Below are 25,674 nucleotides of genomic sequence, written 5' to 3' on the forward strand. Positions count from 1 at the left end.
CTCGCTCTCACCAGCCTGAGGATGGAAGTTGTTGTCACTGGTGAAGTGCAAAGCGGTCCTGCAAATGCGAGAGCGGGTGCCAGCTCGGTGGGGTGGGGGTGGGGGGGGATTCAGAACGCTCATTTCTGGAGCCTTGCTCCTTAAATTAAAAAGAAAGTGTTTGAAGAACTATCTTAAAATGAGGGTCAGTGAATTGGTCTTTCCAGGGAGCCCACAGGTTTGCTTTTGCTCTGCCTGTTATGGGGCAGAAGGGGGAGTCCCGACTCAGTGAACAGAAGAGGGAGGAGGCAGCCAGTCAGGAAGTGGGCACACCCCGTGGGCAGACGGCTTCCCCAGGGGACCCCTCTTTGGGGAAGATAAAGGTGTACCTTTGTTCCAGGGAGTTGTAGCCCCCGCACCAGGGCTCAGGACCCCATAGCTCCTGGGCTGGCACTGCCTTCAGTCTGTGCTTGTGGATGGACTGATTCATCATCCTTGTCGTCCCTGCTGGACGGCAGACACTGTTCGGGGCCCTGAGAGCCCAGAGGTGAACCTGTAGGATCCCCGCTCTGAGGAGCCCCCAGCAGAAAGTCCACTTGCTCTGCGGTGAAGAGTCCACTCCCCGGTAATCACACTGTTCTAACCCAGGCAGGCGTCTTCCCGCCAGCTCACTGACACCTCCTGTTTTCCTTGCCTGCAGAGGCCCTATGAGATCCACTCAGCCACGCCCGTCGAGGAGATCCTCAGCATGTTCAGGGCGGAGCGCGTCCACTACTCCTCCACGTGGGGCAAGGGTATGGTGGCCCTGCTGAAGAAGGTAAGCCTGGGAGCTGGCGGGTGTCGTGCGGGACGCGGGTGAGGGCGCCGGAGGCTCAGCGGGAAGTGGTTGGGAAGGCCGGCCTCTGCCGCGCATCTGAGGCTGTCTGCCCACCTCGCACACAAGCTCACAGGCCCCCTGACGGCAGAGCGGGGCCTGGAGTCACACGGGTAGCGGCGAGGCCCCAGGCTCCACTCACTCCGCCACAAGCTCCTAATAAGCAAATGATTGATGCATAGGCCTTTTCAAAATGTTTGCTCTAAATGGTCTTTTCACTTACTGAGCTTCAAGAAATTGGGTATCTCCTGATTTTTTCTGGGAAGCATTGCTCTTAGGATAAAGCGGTGGTTCTCAAAGTTCACCCTTCGACCAGCAACAGCATCAGCTGGGAGCCTGTGGAAATGTAGATTCTCAGGTTCCACCCCAGACCTTTGGAATCAGAAGTTCTAGAGGTGCAGCCCCATGTTTTGTGTTTTGAGAATCTCTCTGGGTGGTTCTGATACCCACTGGAGTTTGGCACAGACAGGCTGTGGTGCCCCCCGTGGGAGGCTGGCATCCAGCTATGCTCACTAGGAACCCCCGCGACACACAGGGTCAAGCCTTGCTCGGTTGGCACCGGGCCATTCTTACTGAGAGTGCAGTGATGCCCACAGCAGCTCTGATTGAGGGCCTGTTGTGTCCTGGGCCCTGCCAGGTGTCCCTCACATGGTGGCTCTTAGTCCCCACAAGCCCTGTGAGCAGAGGACTGTCATTGCCCCCATGTTAGAGATGAGAAAACTGAGGCTCAAGAAAGTGAAGTGAGTCAGTACCACGGCTGGCAGAGCACGGGCAAGATTGGAAGCCAAGCTCCCGACCTCCAGGTGCCAGGCCCGACTCCCTATGTGGCTGTAAGTGATGTGTTGAAGTTCCCATCAGTCACATGACATCAGTAGACATTCGCCACCTGGTCCTGAGAAGTCAGTGGTCCTTAACCCCAACTGCTGACCGCAATCCCCCAGAAGCCCTATGCGCATGCCAGTGCCTCCACCTCCCACCCCCGGTGCATCAGCCCCCAGTGAGGTGGTGTCTCTGTTTAAATCTGCACCTGCCATTTGGGGGCGGGCCCTAGAGAGCAGCCACCATGCTGAGAGCCAGGACTGCCAGGTGTCCCTCGCTAGGTGTGACCCCTACCACTCGCTGGGCTAGGTGTGACCTCTACCACTGGCTGGGCAGAGCTAGGAGATTTCTGCAGATTTCTGCAGTGACGGGTGGGAACAAATGCAGGGCGGCTCCCCCCTGTTGGCACCTGGGTGACACACCCTCCTTCAGTGTGTGCAGGTCCTTAGCCATCCATCCCCTTTGGGTCTCATCCCACCATGAGGTGGAAGTGGACAAATTACCATATTCTTGCTGCTTTCGGATGAGGAACAAGCACAGAGCCCTCAGCAGCTCCCCAGGCCACCCGCCAGCGACTGGCCAGCCCCCCACTGAGGCCCCGTCCTGCGTTTTAGCCCAAGTGCTCTTTGCATTACATGAGCCAGAATGTCTCTGAAAGCGGAAGCCCCATCCGGATGCAAGGTGATACTCTAGGGATGTTTTTTATACTATATCACCCCTTATTAGCAGCAATTCTAATTGAGGAGCTAAAAATTGTCCCCTGGGCTACAAAATGAGGCCAGTCCATCAGGCCACAGAGGTCACCTCATAGCTGTTCAGAGATTCATTTTATTACAATTTTGACCATCCCATCACCAAGCTGAGAGTCCCAACACGAGGTGGCTGATTCTGTTTATTTTTAACTGGAAGCCTCTGCAGACATCAGTGACAGGCAGCGTGTGATGGGGCACAGGACCCCCAGGGGAGCACGGTGGCTGGAATCTAGTCCTGCCCTAGAGCCTCTGGCTGGATGACCTTCCGGAAGCTGCTCAGTCCCTCCCCTGCTGTAAAGGGATGTGCGTAGGTGACGTGTCCAATGACAGCAGCCAAGACAGGGCACGACAGTAACAGAGCAGAGGCACGTGCACTTTCCCTAGCGCCCCCTCAGAGTCCCTGCTAGCCCCAGTGGGGTGCGCAGCTCAAGCAAGCACGTTTTCTCTTTGCCCACAGCTCCTGACCAAGGACCCCGAGAGCCGCCTGTCCAGCCTCGGTGACATTCAGAGCGCCCCCTACTTGGCCGACATGAACTGGGACGCAGTGTCTGAGAAGGCACTGATGCCCGGCTTTGTTCCCAATGTGAGTGGAGGTTCCGTCGTTGGCCTCTCACCCTTCTGCGGGGTCCCCTGACTTGGTGCTGAGGAAGGCCCCAAAAGCTAGCCAGTGAGGCCCTACTGGCTACAGGCCCTTGAGCACCAAAGGGTCCAGGTTTCAATGAGATTCAGGGTGGATTTGGACCTGATTTCCAACTTTCCATCTGGGAAGCTTCCCTCTTTGTAGCAGGTCCTTGTGGGTTCAAAGCCCCCTTTCTCTTAATTGAATCACCCTCACTGTGTGCACAGGTTCAGCTGCCAGAGACAGTCACCCCACTGTGTGCACAGGTCCAGGGTGCACCCGCAGGCAGGCCCGCCTTGTCCATCTGGGAAGGCTGGAGCACGGTTGCCTGCCTGGTGGAGGTGGTGTGAAGGAGAGAGGCCTCACCACAGGTCCGGAGTCGGCCTCTGTGCCACCTGTCCCCACCTCTGGTGTCTGCACGGAAGTGGACAGTCAGGTTCAGAAAGCAGAAGAGACTGGCTGGTGCCTCTCGGTGTAGGTGGGAGCCCCAGACGCCCAGAGTGGTGTTTTATGTCGGATCATGTTAAAGACTTCTGGGGCTCCTGTTGGTGCAGACACAGTATTTCCCCAAATTGGTCTTTCCGAGAACCCAAGGCCTCAGGTTTACTGGACAGTACAGAGCATGTCTCTGAATGCAGGTCCCCCACAGCCCGACCTTCCTCTAGACTCAATCCTCTGAAAGCAAAGCCTGGGAGGCACTAGCGTTTCCACATCGTCCCCCAACAAGCCGTCTAGTGCAGCAGGGTCCCCAGCCCACTGCCCACTCCCTGTGGGGCAGGCCCTGGCCCAGCGTTCACGGTGCTCCCCGCTGTCCTCCAGGCCTGGCCCCCTCCCTCCTCCTGCCTAGCCCAGCTTTCCTTAGGGCCTCCCCCCAGAGGAAGCTTTCCTTGACCCGCCACGCCCCAAGGCTGCCTCGGGTTCAGAGGGCTCCCCGCCTCCTCACTCACCCTCCCACAGCCGTGAGAGAGGAAGGGGTGTGAGGGCGAGGGGCGGGGCAGGCTGGGCAGAGCGGCGGCTGCTCCGTCAGGGCCCTTCCCCTGCCGTGACACTGCGGGGGCTTTGCCTGGCCAACCGGAGCTCTGTGTGTGTGTGTGTGTGTGTGTGTGTGTGTGGTGAGCGTGGGAGAGTATGTGGTGAGCGAGGAGCGTGTTGTGTGTGTTGTGTGTATGTGGGGGGGGTGTAGTGTGCACATGCGTAGATGGGTGTGGTACACTGTCTGTGAGTGGTGTGAGGGGGCTGTGCATGTGTGTGTTGTCTGCAGGTGGACAGGCGCCCTTGGCGAGAGCGGAGTCAGCTGCAGAGGGAGTGGCCCCCTCTGTAGGGCAGGGCGGCTTCCTCTGGGCCCATTTCCCACCACACTTCACGGGCAAGTGAAAATGAGTCAGTAATAAGGAAAGCATAGACTTCAGTGGCATCCATCCTTGCCCCCCGTCTTCAGGGGGCACCAAATATGCAGGCATGTGTGTGACCCGAGGTGAATCCCCAGTAAAGGGCCCAGTGCCGGTTGTCAGGGAAGCTGCCCACTAGAGCAGGGCTCAGCTGTGCCACCACCGGCGTTAGAGCCAACGATTCTCAATGGGTGGGTGGGGGGGGCCTGCACTGGAGGCCATTCAGCAGCGTCCCTGGGCTCTACCCACGAGGCACCAGCAGCCTCCACACATTGCCAGCTCTCCCCTGGGAACACCTGCTGCCTGGCCACAGCCCCTGGACCAGGGGTTTGTGCAAACAGGAACCAACAAATACACAATGGCACAAGCAGTAACCCAGGGCTGGGTCCCAGAAGGAGCCCACGGGCTCCGGCTGCTGGGGCACAGCCTTGGAGATTGGCTTCCACCTCTGGGATCTCAGGTGTGCTCGGGAGCTGAGGTCCTTAGCCATAACTGCGGTGAAAGGAGAGACCACTCGTGGAGCTTGAGAAGAGTAAGTGCCAGGAGCCTCGCCGAGGCACAGAGCAGGGCCTGGCACGCAGTGAGCCCCCCAGTAATGCCACCGTGTAGCTGCCATCTTAATTAGTAAGCCCACCCAGGTCTGTTCTCCACTCCCCTGGCTGCCTTCCCTCTGAACACGCACTCTGGAAATGCCACAGAAAAGCACTAGCGTTCTCGGCGGGCCCCTTCTGCCAGGCTCACGCCAGATAGGCAAAACCCAGCCACCCTGGGCCAGTCCTCCACACGGGGCAGATTGCCCAAGTAATTCTTTCCCTTGTCAAATCTGAGCCTTCCCCACGGCTGTGTGCCAGATGCCCCGGGGGCCCTCAGGGCCAGTGTGTGGCCCTGTATGTCAGGGGCAGACACCTGCCCTCCAGCCTTCACCTACTGCTCCTCCCCAGCCCTGCCCGAACACGCTCATGCACACTCACATACACACACACAAACACACCAGCAGAGGACCTCTGCTTCTGACACACCCAGATGCCTGCGCTGTCCCCTCTGGCCATGCTCCAAACCTGTGCACACACGGCGTCCTCTTCTGGGGAAGCCCACGCTCTCCTTGTCCACCTGGCAGTCCCCTGCAGTCCCCCACGCAGCATAAATGCAGTGACTGGCATCTGGGGGTGGTGTGGCCTCAGTAACCACCTCCTGGGTAAGAGGCAAGCTCAAGCACTGCCTCTCTGAGACACTTCCCCAGCCCGCCCTCCACCTCCTTACCTACGGGGACTGCAGCCTCTCTGGTCACCCCCCCAGGGTGGGTGGCTAGGTCTATGTAAGCGGTCAGTAACATTCTGTTACAGAGCATCTGCCATCCCGAGAGAGTTGGCGGATGAGGCTCTGCAGTGTTGTCTGGCCTCTGCCTGCAAGACCCCAGAGCATCAGGTGGCCCTGGAAGATACTAGAAGGCCACAATGTCTACCAGGCACTGTCTGAAAATCCCATGCCCAGTATCTCATATAAGTTTCACGGGAAAGTGGGTCCTGTTGGTATTCTCTGCCTAAGTTATTCTCAGGTGAAGTAACTTGCCCATGATTACTCAGTGAGAAAGTGACAAAGTCAGGGTTTGGCTTCACACAGTCTGGGTGGAGAGCCTGCATTGGAATGAATGAATGAATGAATGAATGAATGAATGGATGAATAGCAGGTAAATCAGGCCAGGAAAGACTTGGGTCCCAAATCCCACCTGCTTGCTGGGGAAGAGCCCTGTGCACCCCCAGTGCGGTTTACGTAACCACCAGGGGACTGGCACACAGGGCTGGGCCTCGGGGTGGTGAACGGCCCGCCTGGGATCTCGGGCCCAAAGCCCAGCAGTCAAGGGAGGCAGAATTCCTCCTGATCAGAGTGGGTGGGTTCTGGACCAGAGCAAGGCCCCCCGGAGGGTCAGCCGGTGCCGGACGCAGAGGGAGCAGGGAGCCAAGGTAGGGAATTGGGCAGATTTGGGCCAGAATGGCATTTTTTAAATTAAATTACTTAAAATGATATTTACAGAAAAGATAGTAATGATGTGAGAATGTGAGTATGATAAAAACAAATGAAAAAATCAGATTGGGAAACCGAACTCAGCTCCAATGACCATGCCTAGGAAAGGAGACAGAAAACGTGTGGGTGTTAACCAGGGCTTGGCCCCGGGGGTGAGTGAGCAGTGCAGGCAGTGAGAATGTGCTCGTCCTCGTCATCAGGAAAAAGAGTGCAGCGGACGTGTCCCACAGTAGTAGTAAATCACCACTTGCTGAGTGAGCGAATGGATGAAAACAGTTCAGTGAGGGGCGGCGCAAAGCCAAGCCATGTTTTCTTTTGCGCTTCCTTGCAGAAAGGGAGATTGAATTGTGATCCTACATTTGAACTTGAAGAGATGATTCTCGAATCCAAGCCACTTCACAAAAAGAAGAAGAGGTTGGCCAAGAACAGGTCCAAAGACGGCCCAAAGGACAGCTGTCCCCTGGTGAGCCTGTCTCGGGAGCAGAGGGCAGGAGGACAGGAACCTGAGAGTCTGGGGAATATAATCGAGCCCAGCCGCTTTGTGGCCAGTTGGAGGCCTGTTCCTCCCCCTTTCCAAACACCTTCATTTACAGTGATACAGTGCCTCCACGCAACCAGTGGTCTCTGGCAGCGTGGAACTGTCAAGGCCCCGGGAGTGTGCACACCTCGCTCTGATCGTCCACATTACACTCCCCCTAGTGCAGGAGCCTCAGGGGTCTCGGGACAGGAGTGGAAGAAACAATGCAAGTGACATCAACACTGGGCACAATGCAACCCACATAAAAATATATTTCAAATTGCATTTACAACCACGTGAATATGGAGATGAATATAACATTCAATGCTAAACGCTCATTTTTTTAATGCTGATTTTAAGAGAAATGAAAACTTGGAGCCACCTCACGTAGCATGGATCCCAGGTTCTGCACCCGCTGAGCCTGGGAAGCTGGCCTGGAGAGGCCTGAGCGTGTGTCAGTGAGGGTGCACGAGGGGCTGGGGTCTGCACACACGTGCAGTGCACACCCGTCGGGCAGCCTCTAAGGCGTGTGTCACAGAGTACCTGTGAGACAGCAGCCTTGGCACCTGTTCGTGACGAGAATGAGCACCTTGGCATGCTGGTCTGAAACATCCCCACCCCCGCTCCATGCTCCTTCATTAGGCCTAATGAACATTCGGGTGATCAGGAAACCAAACTCGTGATTTCCAATCCATTCCATTGGAACATGGCTTTTAAGTTGGACTTAATAGCTTAGAGTTGAGAAAAACATCTCCCTCTGCCAGGCTCCCCTTGGCAAGCCGCCTGCACAACCAGGGCTGCTGCAGCCACCCAGTTTGTCCCCAGCCCCGAGTACCCACAGTCCATTCAGAGCCACCCGCTTGTCATCGCCTGGATGGTGCTGTGTGGTTCACAGTCGCCTCTCTCTGCTCTCTGACAGAACGGACACCTCCAGCAGTGCTTGGAGACCGTGCGCAAGGAGTTCATCATATTCAACAGAGAGAAGTGAGTCCTCCCCCAGCGTCCCCTGGGCAGAGCCCATGCAAGCGACAGGCAGGCTCCCTGGGAGAATCGCAGTCCCCAGCCACCCAGGGAAGCCAGCCACGGCGTGGGAAGGGAAGTGGCAGGTGGCCCGTGTCCTGACCCTGCCTCTGCCACTTGGTCTGGGCAAGGTGCTGATGTCCCCTCTCTGGACCCCAGGGTCTTCATGGGAAATGGGGTAGCTGCCCCCGCAGGGCACTCTGGCACACGGGGAGGCTGGCACAGAGAGGAGGCCCATGGGTGGGAAGTGCCTGAGCTTGGGGACGACGCTGCCTTGGGTCAGTCCTGGTTCTGTCTCCCAGAGTGACCGGCGGCGCGCCAGCTACCTAATTTCACCGAGCCTCATTTTCATCCTTAACAAAATAGAAATCGCTCCTTTGCAATGTGCTTTTTGTAAGATTAAAAGAAGCAATCAATACAATACCTGGCATGGTAGGAGTGTGCAAAAAACCCCATGAGGTGATGATCTAATGGGACAAGGGGGTGTGGGCTGTGCGGGGATCCCAGCATCATGGGCTGGCAGGAGGCAGGACAGCACAGAGTTGGGAGGGACTGTCTGGTCAGCAGCAGAAGCAGAGGGCCCAGGCTTGGTCCCCCCCAACATTCCAAGCCGGGGCTCATCCTGCTGTGACTGGTTAGGGGCAGGGGAGGAGTGGGTTCACGGGGTGGGGGCTCATGCCCAACAGGCAGGCCTGGCAGCAGATCAGCCCCATTTGACCAACACTGAACTATGCCCTGGGCTTGCAGAGACGTCAGATACGCTTTCTGCGCTCCAGGAGGGCCTGGTGGATAAATATCATGTTGATCTGTATGCATTTTCCGCTCATAGCTGATGACAGCTGCACAGGGGACGCGTGTCACAGAAAAGCACAGCCCAGGCAGTGGCCCCACAGCAGGTGCCAGCTCAGCCTGGTGTCAGGGAGGCTTCCTGAGGCTCCCCGCCCAGCTGAGCCCTGCAGAATGAGGAAGAGAAAGGAGCGGAGCTCCAGGAGCGAGGACAATGCACAAAGCAGCAAGACGGCATGGCAGGCGTAGGAGCCTGCCACTGGCTAAGAAGTTGGAATTATCAGAGCATGCACAGGTTGGGCAGTAGCAGGTGGTGAGGGGCTCAGGGCAGGGTTAGTTGGGTGCAGCCAGTGGGCTGGTAGGCAGGGCAAACCCCCTTCCCACTGAGGTGCCGGGGCAGGTGAAAGATACAGCAGCCTGTCATCAGTCCTGGGTGGCTACATCTGTAGGGCCAGAGGGCGCCCATGTCAGCCTGGACACACACACCAGGCCGGGACAGCGAGCCTCACCCACTGGGAACCACATTGGCTTGGCCCGCTCTTCTGGTCAGCAGAATGGGAAAGTGCAGCCATGGCCCGTCAGACGTGGGGAAGGTGGGGGCGGATGCAGTGAGTGGTTTCAGAGCTTAGCAATTGCCCTGCGTCCCTGTCTGCTCCGAGGCCCGCCGTCCCTTCCGGGCCTTAGAAACCCAGTCCTGGGAACTTCTGCTCACACTATGTTGGGCGCTTTGGACCTCAGGCTGCAGGCAGCCCTGACTCAGCTCTTCTTGACCCGGGCGTGGACTGAGGGGTCCTCAGAGAGGGCACGGAGGCGAATGTGAGCCAGCATAAGGGCTGATAACCCGAGTGGGTAGCAGTTGTGTTCTGCATTGTGCTGTGTGCCAGAAGATACTTCAGTTTGGAATCCAAAGAATCCAAATTGTTTCCTTGTAAAAGAAAATGAAAATGAGATATCCCTCCTTGTATCATTTAGGGGTTGCATCTGGCTGCTTTTAGCAGAAACACCACTATACAGTGGCTTCAACCAATCAGTTGTTCTTTCTCATTGAAAAGTGAATTGACCAGGCAGATGTAGCAGGCTTGCCCGGCCGTGCTGAGGGCCCCTTTGAGACTTGTGGTCATGGATTTGCACGGAGGCTGGCACACTTAACAGGAAGGAGTTGGCAAAATGAAGAAGGCGGGAGTTGTTTTCCAGGAGGGGGAGTCAGGGATCAGCATATGGGAAAGGAGGAGGCCTGGACCAGGGTGCCCTTAGGAGAACTGTGGGCACGGGGTCTGAACTGATCTTTCCTCCTCACCTCTCTGCCTATCTGAGGCGCTCCTGCAACAGTCTGAAGGCTGATAGGCTACCTGCCAGAGCTGATGTCCCCCACCTATGGCCACCCTCCATGCAGGTGGAAGGCTGGCGTGTCCCACCAGGACACTGTCTCGGCATCACAGTGACACCCCCATGTCCAACCATCCCCGCTCCACAGCGTACATGGGACAGGAGTCACGTTGCAACCACCTGGGCCTACCTTTTGCTGTTTCTCATTTGTACAGATGCCTGTGAAAAGTCCATTCATGAGCACAATGTGCCCCAAACCAAGAGTTTTCCTTTTAAACCAAGAAAAATGTGGGACCTATTTATGCTGCCCCTGTCCTGCAGTCCTGTGTCTGAAGCACCTCCTGTGTTGGCACTTGAGTAGCTAGAACATTAAATCAAGTACTTTCATATTTGACGTCAGCTGGGTGGCCCATGGACTGATGGTATAAGTGACCTGGGACACAGATCCAGGTTCTCCTTCGTACCTCCTGAGGCCACACTGTCCTGGCATCCCCTGGGGGTCGTCTCCTTTCATTCCCCGCCTACCTGGCCATCGGCCCGCAACAGACTGGTCCTGCTCAACGTGTGGCTGGCACAGGCCTCTGCTGTGCAGAGTCCAGCAAAACATGACTCAGAAGCAAGCACTGTGGCCACCGGGGTCACATCCACATCACCTGGGGAGGGGTAGTAGCATTCAAAGTTGCTGCACCTGCTGTGGGATGAATTGTTCCCCCCCAAAGATAGGTTGGCGTTCTAGTGCCAAGGACCTCTGAATGTGACCTTACTTGGATACAGGGTGTTGCAGCTGGAACTAGGTAAGGTGAGGTCATACCAGAGCAGGGGACCTTTAATCCAGTATGACTGACATCCTGATAAGAAGGAAGAGACACAGACACCCGGGGGAGGCGATGTGAGGACAGAGGCAGGAACCGTAACGATGCAGCTACAAGCCAAGAAATGCCATAGATTGCCAGCAGCCCCGAGAAGCTGCAGAGGGGCCTGGAACGAATCTCCCTCACTGCCTCCGGGAGCAGCCAGGCCTACAGGCTGCACTAGTTCAGACTCTCTGGACTCCAGACCATGAGAAGATAAATTCTGTTGTCTCAAGCCTCCCAGGTGGTGGGACCACATTGCAGCTGCCTCCGGAACCTAAGCAGCAGCCTTCTGACTCAGCAGCCGAGAGAGCAGGCCTGGGAATCTGCATTTCAACATGGTCTTCGAGCTATTCTGATGCCTAATAGTTTGAGAATTTCTGCTGGGAGAGTCCATGTGTGCCCAAGCTGCATCCTCTAGCTGTTTCTAGGCTGAGTCACAAGAATCCTCTTCCAAAACAGGAAACCCTCTAAGCCCTCTATCTCCTCCCTTGCCCTGGGACCATCACCTTCACCTCTGAGCCCTTGCGAGCTGAAAGATGCTCCTGAGGGCCTTAACTCCCCTGCACAGCTACCTGCCTCCTGTGCGGACAGAGGTGCTTCCTCAGCTAGAAAAAGCTCAAGGACAGAGAGAGGGCTCCCCCCACCCACATGTGATGAGGAAGCCGTCATCAGCTCACAGCGCCAAGGGCACACGGGCAGGGCATCACTCCAGGCAGCTTCGGCAGGAGAATCTCACTCCATCCTTTAACAGATGCACCATAGTCCTGGGCTGGGCCCTGGGGCACCAAGGTGACTTCGCAGGGCCTGTGACCTCAGGATGCTCGCAGCCTGCAGGGGGGAAGCTGGGATGCAGGCATGCACGGGCCACTGTGGGCCACGGAGGTGGAGCCCTGGGTCTGACCTCTCTGGACCTCCGTTTCTAAACAAAACAGAATTAAAATTAGCACTGCCTAATATTTTGGAAGCACACCTTATTTTTGGTTAATAGCCTCAGCTGTCAAAAGGCCACTGAGCCAGGTGGAGCATTGCTTCGGGGGACCGGTCCAGGGCTTTGAAGGCCTCGGCAGCAGAACCTTCCATTAGTTTGAGAAATGCACCATGGTGCTTGTCCTATTTTTGGCTAAAGATAAGAGCAAAGATGATTTTTCCAAAAGGTCTTTCCATCTTAAAAATATAACACTGCATTTGTTACACATAATAATGCTATAATAATAGCCAATATTTGTATATGATTTTATGGTTTCAGATCATGTTCCTTTAATCCAAGATTTCTCAACCTTGTTACTATTTGATGACTGTCAACATCAGTTTTTTGATGTGGAGATGGTCTTGGCTGTTGCAGGATGTTTACCTGCATCTGTGGCCTCTACCCATTAGATACCATCAACACCTCCATCCCTGTGACAACCAGAAAGGGCCCCAGACATTGCCAAATGTTCCTCAGCAGGTGAGTGTCCCCCAGCTGAGAAGGACTTCAATCCTTCCTCACCTTACTTTCCTGAGGTTGCTGCTATTCACATTCCCAGGGTCCTGCAGCTCTTCACTGAAATACAAGGTACTTGAAATCCGACCTTCCATCCCCCAGATTCTGGGCTCTTTCTGCTGCACTACTTTCTTCCTATTGTTGAGCAGATGGTTATTCAGCAGCTCCCCAGGGCCAGACGCAGGGGACACAGGAGGGGCAAGGACCCTGTTCTCACAGGGCTCACATCCTGTACTCTTGGATGAGCCCCGTGACTGGAAGGAAGGGATTACTCTCCGGAAGTGGCACCTTTGTGATTTCTCCCCTGTGCATCCAGCTGGTACAGCAGCTTGCACGGGCAGGTGGCCACTAAGGCACATTTTTACTGGGTCCCCACTCTATGCCACTGCTCTGTCTATCCTGCCAGAGCGCCAGGAGAAGGCAGGCACAGAGCAGGTTGAGGGCACACGGCTGGGAGGCAGTAAGGCTGGGGTTCCGTGGAGGCCATCTGGCTCCAGAGACCAAGCACTATTCAGAATGCAAAACTGGCCCTCACCTTGCACATTAAAAACGAGGAATCACAGCCAGCCCTGTACACACCATCTGTTGGTGAAACCGGACATTACGGGTGCACAATCATACGAATTAACGTGACAGCAGTCTGTCCTTATTCCTCGAAAGAAAACGCAACAGCAGAAAGCCACCCCTTCACCTCCCACCAGACTCAGCAGGGACAAATTTGGGCACTTAGCCCAAGGCCATGGGAGGTAAACAATCACAACATCTCAGTTTGCTGACTTCATCTGCGCCCCCTGGGCAGTGAAACGGAAGGGTCCATCATGACCTGGAGCCACTCGGAGCTGGTAGTAAAGAAGCCTGAGGGTGTCATTCATTTCAGGCTTGGGAACCAATGAAAGGAGCAGGGCCTTATCCTGCTACTCTCAGTGTTGTGAGCATGGTGGGGTCTCAACCTCTCTGACCAATATTTGTCAGGCTCCTCATCTATGCCATCCAGGGCTGAGCTGGATAGCAGGGATCCTTGACTTTACCAAGGTCTGTGCCATCTGCAGTGCCCTTTGACATCTTTCTTATCTCTTCAGCAGCCCGTGGGGAAGGCAGGAGAGGGTCACACCTGCATCTCACAGATTCATCTGTAAGATGAAGAAAACCTTTCCCTCTGGCACCTCCCCAGTCCCAGGACTCAGCAGTTCTGCAGTCAAGGCCAGTGCATTTAGGTTCTCACCAATTTTTGGGATTCCAACTGTGTCGTCCAAACCTAATGGTACAGGTGAGGATCAATGGGAAAGGCAGCTGATGGCTGAGAGCTCTTTCTGCACCCTGGGCCCTGCGGGGAGCACCGCAGCCATGCTGCCATTTGATTCTCACCGTGGTTCTGTCTGGAGGTATTTTTATTCCCTTTTCACAGTCAGGGAGACTGATAAAAACCCAGTTCTGACTGCAGCAGTGGCTCTGAATCTCAGGAGAGCCTACAGACTTTCCGGGAACTCTGATAAACAAAGCTTCTCCAACATACAAGAAAACAGCCAGGGAAAACCAGCTCAGTGACCTGGAGCAGCGGGAGGCATTTCAGTCGCAGATGAGAGTAGAGTTAACAGGCACTTAGAGTGCAGAATCCTCAGAGCACCACGAAAACTCCAAACCAAGAAATAGCACAGGGATCAGGGTCTCTGTCAGTTCCACTCAGGTCTCAGTCAAAGGAAACTGCAGTCTGGTTAAAATAGGGTGACTGATCCTGACATATTCATTCCAGCCAATAAAAGACATGGAAAATAACCTGTTGCAGGTTTTCAGTGGGCTAAGGGGAGCCACGTGGACCCTGGCAAGTCGCCCTGAGTTTATGCAGCCCTGTTGCTCTCGGAAGCACATGCTGTCAGCTGGACTGCTCAGTCTTAAATCACTTCAAGTCCCATCTTTATTTTCCCTTCAATCAGTTTTCAACAGTAAAAAAGAGGTACCTTATTTTTATATGAATATTTATAGGCCTTATTAAATCCTTTGTGAAATGAGGCTGCATATAAATTTGAAATTTATAAATAGGGTCTAATGGTCTGTTTTGGAATAAATATTGTGGTTGTTTTAATCCAGGTCTAATTTTCTCTCTGGTACATGTAAAGATCTCATTTAGCTAATTAAATAAAATAATTCTACCATTGGTTGACCCGTTATATGACTGAGAACCCGTTATATGCCAGGCACTGTGCTTGTAGCCTTATATTCATTTACATTTTATCTAAAAGAAACTCTCCCTACAACCTTGATGTGTTAGGTATTGACATCTAGAGAGAAGGATCACGGGCCTGAGGTCACAGTCAGTGCCCTACGTGGAGTGGGGATTGCACACGGGTCTGGGGGTTTCTCCAGCTCATAGCCCTTCCTCACTCTGAACTTTTTACATAGACAGAACCTTCAATTAAAACAGCCAAGCGAAGTAAACAAGTGGTACTGCTAGAAATGTAGGTTGAAAATGAAATACGAACAGTAAGATGTCCTGAACTAAGGGCAGAGGGGCACTTGGTAACTTCTCTTTTGTTCCTTAATGTTGATTTCCACTGCTTAATCTAGCTGCAGTCTTATATCCAAGCTTCTTATGAAAAGGCTGTAAATTCTCCACCAGACACCCCTCTGTTGTGGGTTGCGTTATATCCTCCAAAAGGATATGATGAACTCCTTACCCTCTGTACCTGTATTTGAACAAGCGTCTTCACAGAAGTAATCAAGTTAAAATAATGTTGTACTGGGTCAGGACGGACCCTAAATCCAGTGACTGGTGTCTCTATAAGAAGAGAGTGATCTGAAGACAGACAGACTCAGGGAGGAGGCCCTGTGAAGGTGGAGGCAGAGACTAGAGTGCTGTGGCCACCACCCAGGGACACCAAGGCTTGCCACCAAGGGGCACCAGAGGCTGGAATAGGCAAGGAGGAATCTCCCCTGTAGCCCTACCCAGAATATGAAGAGCATACATTTCTGACCAGAGAGGAAAGGCAGCAGATCCTATCTGAACCCAGTGCTGGGAAGGCCACATAGTGGTGTCCACTCCACTTGAAAAGTAAAGATGACAGTGCGGGGTTAATAAAGTCCAGGAGAGGAAGGGGTAGGGGGAGATGGGTGTTGAGGGCTGGGGCCAATTAATAAGGAAAAGGCAGGTGCTTCTGCTTGGCTTCCTGTCTGACCTCCTCTCTGCCTCTGAGCAGACGGAACATGGTAACAGTACATGGATGGGGGCCAGGAGGGTAAGGGGACAAAAAGGGCTGACTGCCCAGGCAGGGAGGGAGCAGCCCCAAAGGGACCATGGACTCAGGTCCCCCGACTGTCAAAGAGGTCGGTCCTGTCTGGAACCACAGGACTTCCCCATGGGGATTCTCAGTCCCAGAACTGGACTGAGGCCATTATTTTACCAACCAGCCAGTTTCTGGGCCCCCAGTCCCCCTCTCTGAGACTATACGCAGGCACCCCCCCCAATCTCAGGGGCTTACGACGACAAAGGCTTGTTTCTTGTTCCCACTGTATGTCCACAGCAGGCCAGCTGGGGCTGCTGTGCGCATATCACGGTTGTCTTCCCCACCCATAGACCCAGACCGATAGAACATCTGGAACATCACAGTGAGGACAGAGGGAAAGAGACTTGGAGAGGGTTTTACACTGGCAGTGCTCCAGGCAGATGGTATTCACACTTACTGGCCAGAACTAGTCACATGGCCCCACCCAGCCCCAGGGAGCCGGGAAGGGCCATCCTGCCATGTGCCAGGAGGGGGGCAAGCCAGAAGGTTCGGTGAGCACCATTGTGACTGCCCATCCATCAGGGCATGTCAGCTCAGACCCAAAAGATCAGCCTCACCTCTAAATCTAGAGAGGAAGCTGCTAAAGCCAATGTGCAGAAAGGCGCCCTGAGCTAAGAAGGCAGAAAGAACAAAGTCGTCCATGTGAGCCAGGGCCCCCCTCTGAACATTGCCTGACCTACCACCAGTTGCTCATCCTATTATGTCCCTTGCTCACCCTCGGAACAGGTGTTGTTATTTCGTATCCAGAAGGGTGGCTGCAGGTATTGAACGGGTAGATGTTGCATCACAACCTGCTCAGCGATCTGTCTCCCGTTCTTGGAGACCCGAGACTCCGTTCCTTCTGCTTGGCCAGAGCTGATGCATTTGCACAGGTGTGCAGGGAGAGGGAAGCTGGCGGGACAGTCCTCTGCGGTTTGCTGTGTCACAACCTATGGTGTGGCTGACTCCATCTGAAGACTCTCTGAAAATAGGTTTTGCTTCAGGCAACAGCAGATAAAATAGACAGAATTTTAATGCTCTGGCCAAAGGCTGTTATTGAATTTGTGAGATAAGAATTGCATACGAGGTGATCTTCCCAGTAAGTGATGCACTTGGAAAGTGGAGCAGCCAGTTGGACTTTTTACTTAAGGAAGAGAAAGCTTCTGGGAGCCTGGAAAGATCCTGTATCAGTCAGAGTCCCAGAGGAAACACCGCAAGGAGAACTTATTTACAAAGGACCATGTACACAGGTGTGAGGGAAGGGGTGCCTGAGAGGCGAGTGCAGTGATTTGGGGCTTCATAGAAGCTGAGGGGTTTCTACCGGGAGGAGGCTGGAAGAGATGCAGAGAGGGAGGCCACCCAGGGAGAGGCCACCTCCATTGGAGCAGCGACCTCCAGAGTTCCCAGGGCCCAGGGATAGTGCAGGGAGGGAGCTGGGGGCTAGTGCCCCCGCCAGACTCCACTCGCTCCTTCCAGTATCTGCGAGGGCTCCCCACTGGATAAGCCCAGCTAGAAGCCCCAGGGCATGGGAGCCTTTGATGGTCAGATCCCCAGGCTGCAGTGCAGGCGTGAGTGGGGCCGAGTGGGTCCAGGGACAGTGGAAGACATCAGCCCAGGGAAAGCCTTGGCTTCTATGGAGCGCCAATTTACCAAGGGACTTCTAAATATTGAAGGAGTGACCTGCGAGAGAGAACTGAGAATTGCCTGAATAATTCCAGAAAGCACACCAAGGTCCAATGGGCAGGACCATTCAGATTTCTCGGTTTCAGTTCTATCTAAAGGACACGTTTTAAGGATCTGAGCTGTTGGCACAGGGAATGGGCTCTCACGGGAAATGGACAGGGGGTCTCGGTAAGACGGCTGGGCATCTGCTGGGGATGCTGGACAGGGGATTCTGGCAGTGCATCAGGTGACTGCTTTCTCCCCTTCCACACCAACCAGTTACCTACTGTTCAATTTGGTGTGTTCCATTCCAGAACTTTCCTCTGATTTCAACACTGGTTTTTAGAACCATAGAGAGGTAGTATATATACCCAATAGCTGAGAGCACAGACTCTGAAGTCAGACTGGCTAGTTTTGAACCCTGTCCTTGCTAGCTCTGTGACCTTGGGCCGCATACTAGTGCCTCAATTTCCTTATTTGTAAAATGGGATGTTAATATCTATGTCGTACAGTTGTTGGGAGGACAAATGAGTTAACGCATGTTAAGCACTTAGCTGCGCAGTCAGTACTATCCAAGTGTTGGCTGATAATATTATGTACAAAATTATTGGACCAAGGTAGTGCCGAATCAATTAAATGCCGTGTCAAACAACATTTTGCCTCAATTTTTAACCAACACATACACACAAAATAACAAACAACCTATCTGAACTCAGCCACAGGAGAAGAAGCTCCAGGCAGCACGTCACCTCACATGAATTGTCATCCATAAGGATGTGAGGTCTCCAGTTCCATAAATGAAACCCAGTTTTTGTCTAGATAGCTAGGACACGCTGTCACTCCATTTAATCAAGACTGACCTCCTTTCTCCCTTGGGATGTTGAGCCAGATCCTGCCAACCTGTGCCAACACCCTGCTAAGAAAGGGAGAAATCTAGGTGGGCATTTATTCCTGTACTGGGCCTCCCATCCTTCCAGGGCACACTGGTAATGCGCCTGCCTCAGACTGGTCACTGTGCTGGGGCGACAGCTGGCATGCTGTTCCGTGTGCCTTTGCCTGGTGGAGGGAAGACCCACAAACTGGCATGTGACCAAGTGCCAGCTGCCCATTCCATGCTCTGGTCTCCCTAGTTTGCAAGCCCCTCTGGACCCCACTGTGACCCCTGGGGCTGGATTCCCTTCCCCTCTGCCTGTTGCCCTGTTTGTCACCCTCCAGTCCTAACCCTCAGCTCTTCTGTGTGTTCCCCATCCCAGCACCCTCCACTCCTCCAGGGCTTCTGCCCTGATCCCCCAGGGTGAGGCCTGCAGAACCATCCGAGGCAGGAGGTGGGGGGACGGGGAGGGGGGCCTCTGTGCTGGGAGACATTCATCAGAGCTATGACAGGAAGTGGAGTTTTACTTACTGATCCTCAGTTTCCCTATCTGCAAAGTGGGTGTATCTCCGCATCGCAGTGAGAAGACGTGAAGAGGTGTAAGAGCCCTTAAAACTGTTTTTCTGTAAAGCGTGCTGCGGAAGCGAGAGCTGGTCTCTCTTCCAGGGGCCAGGCCTCACCTCCGTAGTCCGCTACAGACTGATGTTTGCGTTCAACTGACCCCATCCTGGGTGTGTGGAAAAGCTTGATTTGAAATCACTTCAATTGCCAACCATTTTATTTCATTCCTATGAGATGCTTTGCCTTTGAAAAATGCCTCCATCCCAATTCATTATGAATTTTAATATGTGTTCTACGCCCATCGACCGAGGTTCTCTCTTGCTGAGCACTTGCTCCCGGCATCTAGGGGCTGAGTTCGGGAGGTTGAGAGCGCTCACATCTGTCACTCAGAATTCTGGTCACAGGGCTGACAATTAATTTGATAAGTTGGCTCAGAAAATTCAACGTTCCTGCTATTGCAGCGATAACTAGCCAATTTGCATCAGTAGACTTGAGCTATGCCTAGTAGAGTATGTAAAATCCTTTTTCATTTCCTCCCGAGTTTTAGATAACTGGGCTCTGGGCTCGTCATGTGAGGGAGCTGGCAGGCCAGCCGTAATGGTTTCAGATCTCTGTCGTGGTTCATGGATTCTGATTTGAATGCAAACCTTTCTAATTCCTTCAAGTGTAGAAAAAGTCATTCCTGCTCCCTTCCATGTCCAGGTTGAATGGCATAGGATTCAGGGGAAAGAGCACGGGTCTTGGAGGCAGCCCTCAGTTTGAACCCAGTCTCTCAAAGCCACATGGCTAGTAAGTGGCAGACACAGGGGCAGAAACAGCCTGGCTCTAAGCCCAGGTCCCGGATGTCACATGTCCTGCTTCCTTCCAGCAGACTTCGTCACGGTTCGCTCTCTGCCCTGCTCCTCATCCCCTTCAGCAGTGAGCCTGGCACACAAACAGTGCCCGTGGGAAGGATGCGTGGAAGAATAAGGGGATGAATGGGCAGGTCAGTGGAGGGTGGGCGGGACTCGGTCAGAGGGGTGGATGGCAGTGATGGTGTACATATGGGAGCAGATGGGTGAATGGATGCATAACGGGATGGATAGATGGGTGGGTGGAGAGAAGGATAGTAGATGAATAGGTGACAGGGCTGGGGGATGTGTGGGTGGATGGGTAAGTGGGGTATTGGGGGCTCAATGTTGGGTGATTAGGGAAGGGATGGATGGGTGAGCGGGTGAATGAGTACATAGATGGGGTAGAGGATGGACGGGTGGGTTGATATATGGATGAATGACGAATGGATGAGATGGACAAGTGGGTGGACGGATGGATGGGTGGGTGGGTGAATATGTGCATGTGTGGGTCTATGGGAGGTGGACAGGTGAATAGATAGGTGGAAGAGAGATGGACAGGCAGGTAGGTGGGGTAGCCAGGTGGGGTTGAGGGTAGATGGCTGGACATATGGGAGTGGGTAGATGGAAGGTGGATGAGTGGGTGGTGGTGAGTGGGTGAGTGGGGATCAGTGGATGGTGGGTAGTGAATATGTGAATGAATAGGTGGATTACTGGAAGGATGAGAAGTAGATGGATGGATACAGGGAGGTGTTGATGGATGGGTATGTGTGGGGGAGGTAGATGGGTGGGTGGTGAATAGGTAGGTGGTTGAGGGGTGGAAATTAGGTAAGTGAGGGGAGTAGGAGTAGACAGGTAGGGCTGAGGGTGGGACAGATGGGGAGATGGATGGGCAGCTGGGTAAGTAAATAGATGCATCTGTGGACAGGTGGATAGAAAGGGGATGGATGAGTGGATGGTGGGTGGATGGTGAATGGTTGGTGGCCGGGGTGGGGAGTGCAGAGCCGTAGGAAGAATGCAGGCTTTGGAGCCTCCCAGAGCTTGACTGGAATCCAAGCCCTGTCGGCTGCAGGTGGTGGGTGGATGCCTAGAGAAGGGCTCTCCTTTCTCAGTTCTGCCACCTTGATTTACACTGAACCTGGTAGTAAGCTGCAAGGGGCATGACCCAGTGGTCACTGCTCTAGGCCTCCAGTACTTAGGGTCTCAGCAGTCAGGCATGACTCTCCACAGAGGAGGGGAGACTTGAAACACCTGGGTCTAGTCTTTAAAGTAGCTCTGGCCACAAGGAGGCCCCACAGGGGCTGAAACGGTCACTTCTGGGGAGCGTCAGGTCTGTTCTGCCGTGCCTTTCCACTTGCCGCACTTTACCTCACTCTTGTCCCCTTGTTTCAAATTTCCCTCCCTTCCTCCCCCACCTACCCACATTCCATGACAATCCTTAAAGTCCAGCTCAAATGCTGCCTCCTGAAGGAAGCCTTCCCTGATGCACGCAGATTTCAGAATCTGCTCCACTATTATGCAGTTTTGAAACTTTATTTTGTCTTATAATTAGAGATGTACAGGAGCTTGGGATAGCAATGCTAAATGCAATGTTTGGGCATTTAAAAGAAAACCTTAATGGGATTCATCTTTATCTTGTGATACACCCAGAGAATTATGTGGCATCACAGCTGGGAGCCAGACAGTGGTGTCCTACTTAGGAAATGCAAGCATGTCCTTTAGTTTCTTGGTCATTCGAGTTTGCCCTTCTTTGATCTGGTTTTCTTTCCAGAGGGGCCTGAGAGAGTTTCATGTCAGGGCGGGGAGGAAAAGAAAGGACAGGGGAGAAAGATTCCCAGGCAATCCCGAGCCCTGCCTCAGAAGTCCTTCCTCAACGGTAGGCTCTCCGCTCCACACCTGCTCTGTCCTCCCCAAGCGCTGCCTTCTGGGTCCTGACCCCTCCTCCGCTAGGATAAGGTGTTTTCACTCTGACCACTTTTCCCGGTTACTCAGGGCAGAGGGGCTGCACACCTGGTCCTAGACCCTGCAGGTGGACAGAGGGCAGGAGGCAGGGGGCACCAAGCTCACGATCATAAGATTCCTTGTTACCTGAAGGACTTGCTCAAATAGAATCACATGCAAACACTAGGCACACACACACACACACACACACACCTGTAATCCATCTGAGGCCACGGACTGTTGTATTCTTCTGATAATTGTCCACAGTGCCCTGCAAGTGATGGAGGGACACAGATGATGAGGAAACAACCCTTTCATTTAGATATGGCAATGGGTCTGCACTCTGTTTGACAGAATGGGTAAAAAGTAAATTCAGGCTGAAAACTGGGCCTTTCAGAACAAGGCAGAATTGTAGTAATTTTATTATTTCCAGCCTTGTCCTAGATATTTCACATATATTCTCTCTGATCCCCTTTGCCTCCAGCCAAGTGAACGGTATAATCCCTGGTTTTAGGTAGGGAATCTGAGGCTCAGAAGACAAGCAACTTGACCAATAACGTTCTCCAAGCAGGAAGTGTTGAGAGCCGGGGTTTGAGCTGAGCTCTTCCTGCTCCCAAACTTCTCACTGCCTCCTTAAACGCCTCGCTTTCATTTTTCATCTGCACATCCCACCCGCATGGAGTGACAGCTGCAGGACAGTGCATGAACCTGACTTGAAGACCAGAGGATGTTCACATCTTACGTGAGGTGGAGGGTGACCCGGGGGCCAGCCGTTAAATGCAGCGTTCAGAATCATGCTCCCTTAGGTTCCCCACGGGCTGTTTTGTAATTCTGGGTGCTCGTGTTTGGATGACTTACTTACAGGGCAAGCTGATCAGTACCCATCTCCACTGAGACAGTGAACTCCATGAGGTCAGGGAACGTGACTGCTTTGCTCGCCAGAGGTTCCTGTGCCCCCAGGCATGGCTTACTGCCTGTGTGAGCTCAGGCAGATTACAGGCGCGTCCTATGGACTTCACAGGGGACCCTATGGCAGGAAGTGTTATCTCCACTTGACAAATAGGAACTGAGGCTCTGCGTTAAAGAGCTCACGCAAGTGCACCTGAGCCAGGCTTTGACCTCAGACCTGCCTGGCTTCAGGGCACAACACTCCGGATGACTCGGTGGTCGTGCTTCCCCAGGCCAGGTGAGGGCCCCTCGGTCGCCTGTGTGCCCAGGCACATCTCCTGGCCATCCGCTGGCCCCCTGCTCCTCGTCACTAACTCAGTCTGTGCTGTACTTGTTTGCAGGCTCAGGAGGCAGCAGGGGCAGAGCGGGCAGCTCGTGGACACAGACGGCCGTGCTGGGAGCCAGGCTCAGAGCAAGCTGCACGACGGATGCAACAACAACATCCTCGCCCACTCCTGCTCCCGTGGCTGCAGTAGCTAAGCCACCCTCGCAGCCGCCAGGCGGGATGGCACACATTTCTGCCCTGCCCACCAAGAGCCCCTCTGTATCATGATGGTCCCTATCTCATCCCTGATGATGTGGATGCAGAGAGAGCCCTGGGTGCAGAGCTGGCAAGCCTGCGGGACTTTGGACAACCTTGCCCATCCTGTGCCTCTGTTTCCTGCATCTGTCAAAGGGAGGGGTTAACAGCGCTCTGCCCCACCCCGAATTACAAGGTCATTGGGACAATGCAGTTGGGTAGCAGAAGCAAAACCTTTGACATTATGAAATTGTTTACACATGCAAAGCATAACATTAATATTTCAAGGGCACTCCCATCCCTGACAGCAATTAGACCGTCACCATTGCTGGTCACTCCCTCCTGGCTCCGTAAATGGTACTCTTGGAAATGCAACCCAGTAGCAGCGTAAGCATCTGATGTGTTTGCTCTTTCTACGGAAACGCCATCCCCAGATCCCGGAGCCCAACCAGAAGCGTGTTCATCTGCCTTCTGCCAGGCCGGTCTCCGGCCTTCTGTGCCAGCATGGCCCGGAGACCAGCCCGTCCCCAAGGTCTCGGTGCTGCAAGGGCACTTCCCCCTCCCAGCCAGCTGCCCCTACCTTTCATTGCAGCAAGTCCCACACCCACGCACCCCCCAGTGATGGGACGGCGTGTAGATGCCCATCGGAAGGTCAGGTCAGTGACCCCTAGGCCCTCCTTGAGTGTCACCCAGGCCCAGAGCTGTACTCTGAGGTCCACGGCCCTCCAGGGTCCCTTCCTGGGAAAGGTGGAAAGTCTGCTCATCAGCCTTTTCTTAGGGTCCCCAGCTGCCACTGACCGGGCAGCGTCACACTGGGGAATTAGGGAGCATGAGTGGCTGGAAAGTTCCCTCTGGGACAGTGGGTTCACCCAAAACACAAACTCCTCTGTAGTGTGTTCCGGGGGCACCTCTCCTCAAGTCGGGAGACACTGTAGCACAGAAGGTGAAGTTCACGGTTGGAGTCGGGCCGTGTGTGCGGGATCCGGTCTGCTGCTCACTGACCAGAAGCCCTTAGGCGAACCGCAGAATCACCCATCTCCTCATTTTAAAACGGGGATAATAAAACCGACCTCCTGGGGTTCTTCTAGGATTAAATAACCTCCTGTGTGTAAAGCACCCTTCACACAACCCTCACCAAACCGCAGCCATTTATTGTCGGTATGCGTCATCCTGTCTTACCCATTTGCCAGGCTGGTCTTCTATAGGTATAAGTGTGATGTTTAGGATTCTTTGAACTTTTCTTCCCGGTCTCTTTGATATCTGTATATCCCTGTTCAAGTTTAATTAAGGTTTTGTTTCTTTATCCAACTCCCAGTTTTCCCTTTTTTACATCATAAATCAATCCTTGGGACTGTCAGTGTCATTTCTTAGATTTAAGAGACATTTTTAATGTACTCTGTGGTTTTATATTTTTATTTTTAAAAAAAGAAATGGTCCCTGTTTTCCTCCTTCGAACCAAGGCTATTTCTAGATTGTGGAAAGTCTCCTTGTGTTGCACACTTTTCGTTCCTTGTTCCCGGTCGGCACCAGCCTGTCCCCTCCGGGGAAGACGGGGGCTGCTTCTCTCCTCACTGTGACCCTGACAGCACCGACTGTTTCTCAGTGGGCTCAGTTCAGGGGCTGGGGGGCAGCGGCTGCGAGGAGCCAAGGGACATGGGATTCCCTGGCGCTGCTCAAGTCGGTGTTGTTCCTTGTTCAGAATAAACTATTTCTTGAATATTCTTTCCTACAACTTTATTGTAATTCAGGGTTTGGTCAGGATGGGCAAAAGATACCTCTTAGAGTCAAGAGGCTCGTTTAATTAGAAATGTAGAGACTATGCTCACAGAATAAAACCAATTGCCAGTTCAAGGCAATATCCAACTTGATCACAATTTTAATTATTATTATTATTACTCCTACTGCTACTACCACTATAATTATCACCATTATTATTTTATACTTATAAAGGGGTGTGACTCCAAGGAAAAACATGTTCCCAGCCCAGGGCAAATAACCTTTGAAGCCAAAATCAGTCAAAGGGAGAAATAAGGTGGGAGAACCCCATTTATTGCTTACAAGCAGTTGTCTACTTCTGCTCGCCCATGTCTCTCACCACCCGGCTGCAAAAGGACCCCAAAAATACCTCTCTGGTTCAGGTGTGCACTCGATCCCCACCCCCGTTTTAATCACCTATTGATATGGAGATGGACTATCTCTCCTCACCCCTTGGAAACACCTACTGATATGGAGATGCACTGAAACCAGGTGAGAGATTCTGGAAATATTGCAATTTTACGCACAAGGGGCAATATAGTCACTGAGGAAAAAGTACAGAATGTTCTCTGACTAAAGGAAAACACTCTTAGAATTTCAAATTACACCTCAAACCTTTATATAGCCTTCTTGAGGTTCTACCTCCCTGCTTTTACCCACCCTGTCTTCCCTACCTACAATGCCTTTCAACTCCGGTCTCTACATGTCAAAATACGTGCCTCCCAAGGGCCAGTTCCTTTCCTCCTGTGGTGCCTGCTGCACAGAGCCAAGCCAGCTGGAATCCTTTCCGAGCACTCTTGCATGCGTCTTCCGGTGCCACTCTCACAGCTCTGGTTGCTGTCAACAGCACAAGAGGCTTACCTTTGCCCATGGCTCATCCTCCTTGTCTT

The 25,674-nt window shown here is 53.4% G+C and overlaps 1 protein-coding gene across 3 annotated transcripts in view; it reads left to right on the forward strand.

The window, feature by feature from the left end:
* STK32B (serine/threonine kinase 32B) overlaps positions 1–24,746 on the forward strand; it is a 315,037-nt gene extending 290,291 nt beyond the window's left edge. For 2 of the 3 annotated variants that reach the window (XM_036991086.2, XM_036991081.2), the window contains exons 8-12: positions 680–796; positions 2,882–3,007; positions 6,785–6,916; positions 7,890–7,954; positions 22,851–24,746. In XM_036991086.2, coding sequence (XP_036846981.2) covers positions 680–796; positions 2,882–3,007; positions 6,785–6,916; positions 7,890–7,954; positions 22,851–22,989 — 579 coding nt within the window. In that variant the 3' untranslated portion in view covers positions 22,990–24,746. Of the gene's footprint in view, positions 1–679; positions 797–2,881; positions 3,008–6,784; positions 6,917–7,889; positions 7,955–8,819; positions 16,696–22,850 lie in introns of those variants that run through there. The other variant, XM_073237856.1, reaches the window with a different exon arrangement.
* The last annotated feature ends 928 nt before the right edge of the window (positions 24,747–25,674 follow it).

Source organism: Manis javanica, chromosome 5, assembly GCF_040802235.1.
Source record: "Manis javanica isolate MJ-LG chromosome 5, MJ_LKY, whole genome shotgun sequence".
NCBI lineage: Eukaryota > Metazoa > Chordata > Mammalia > Pholidota > Manidae > Manis > Manis javanica.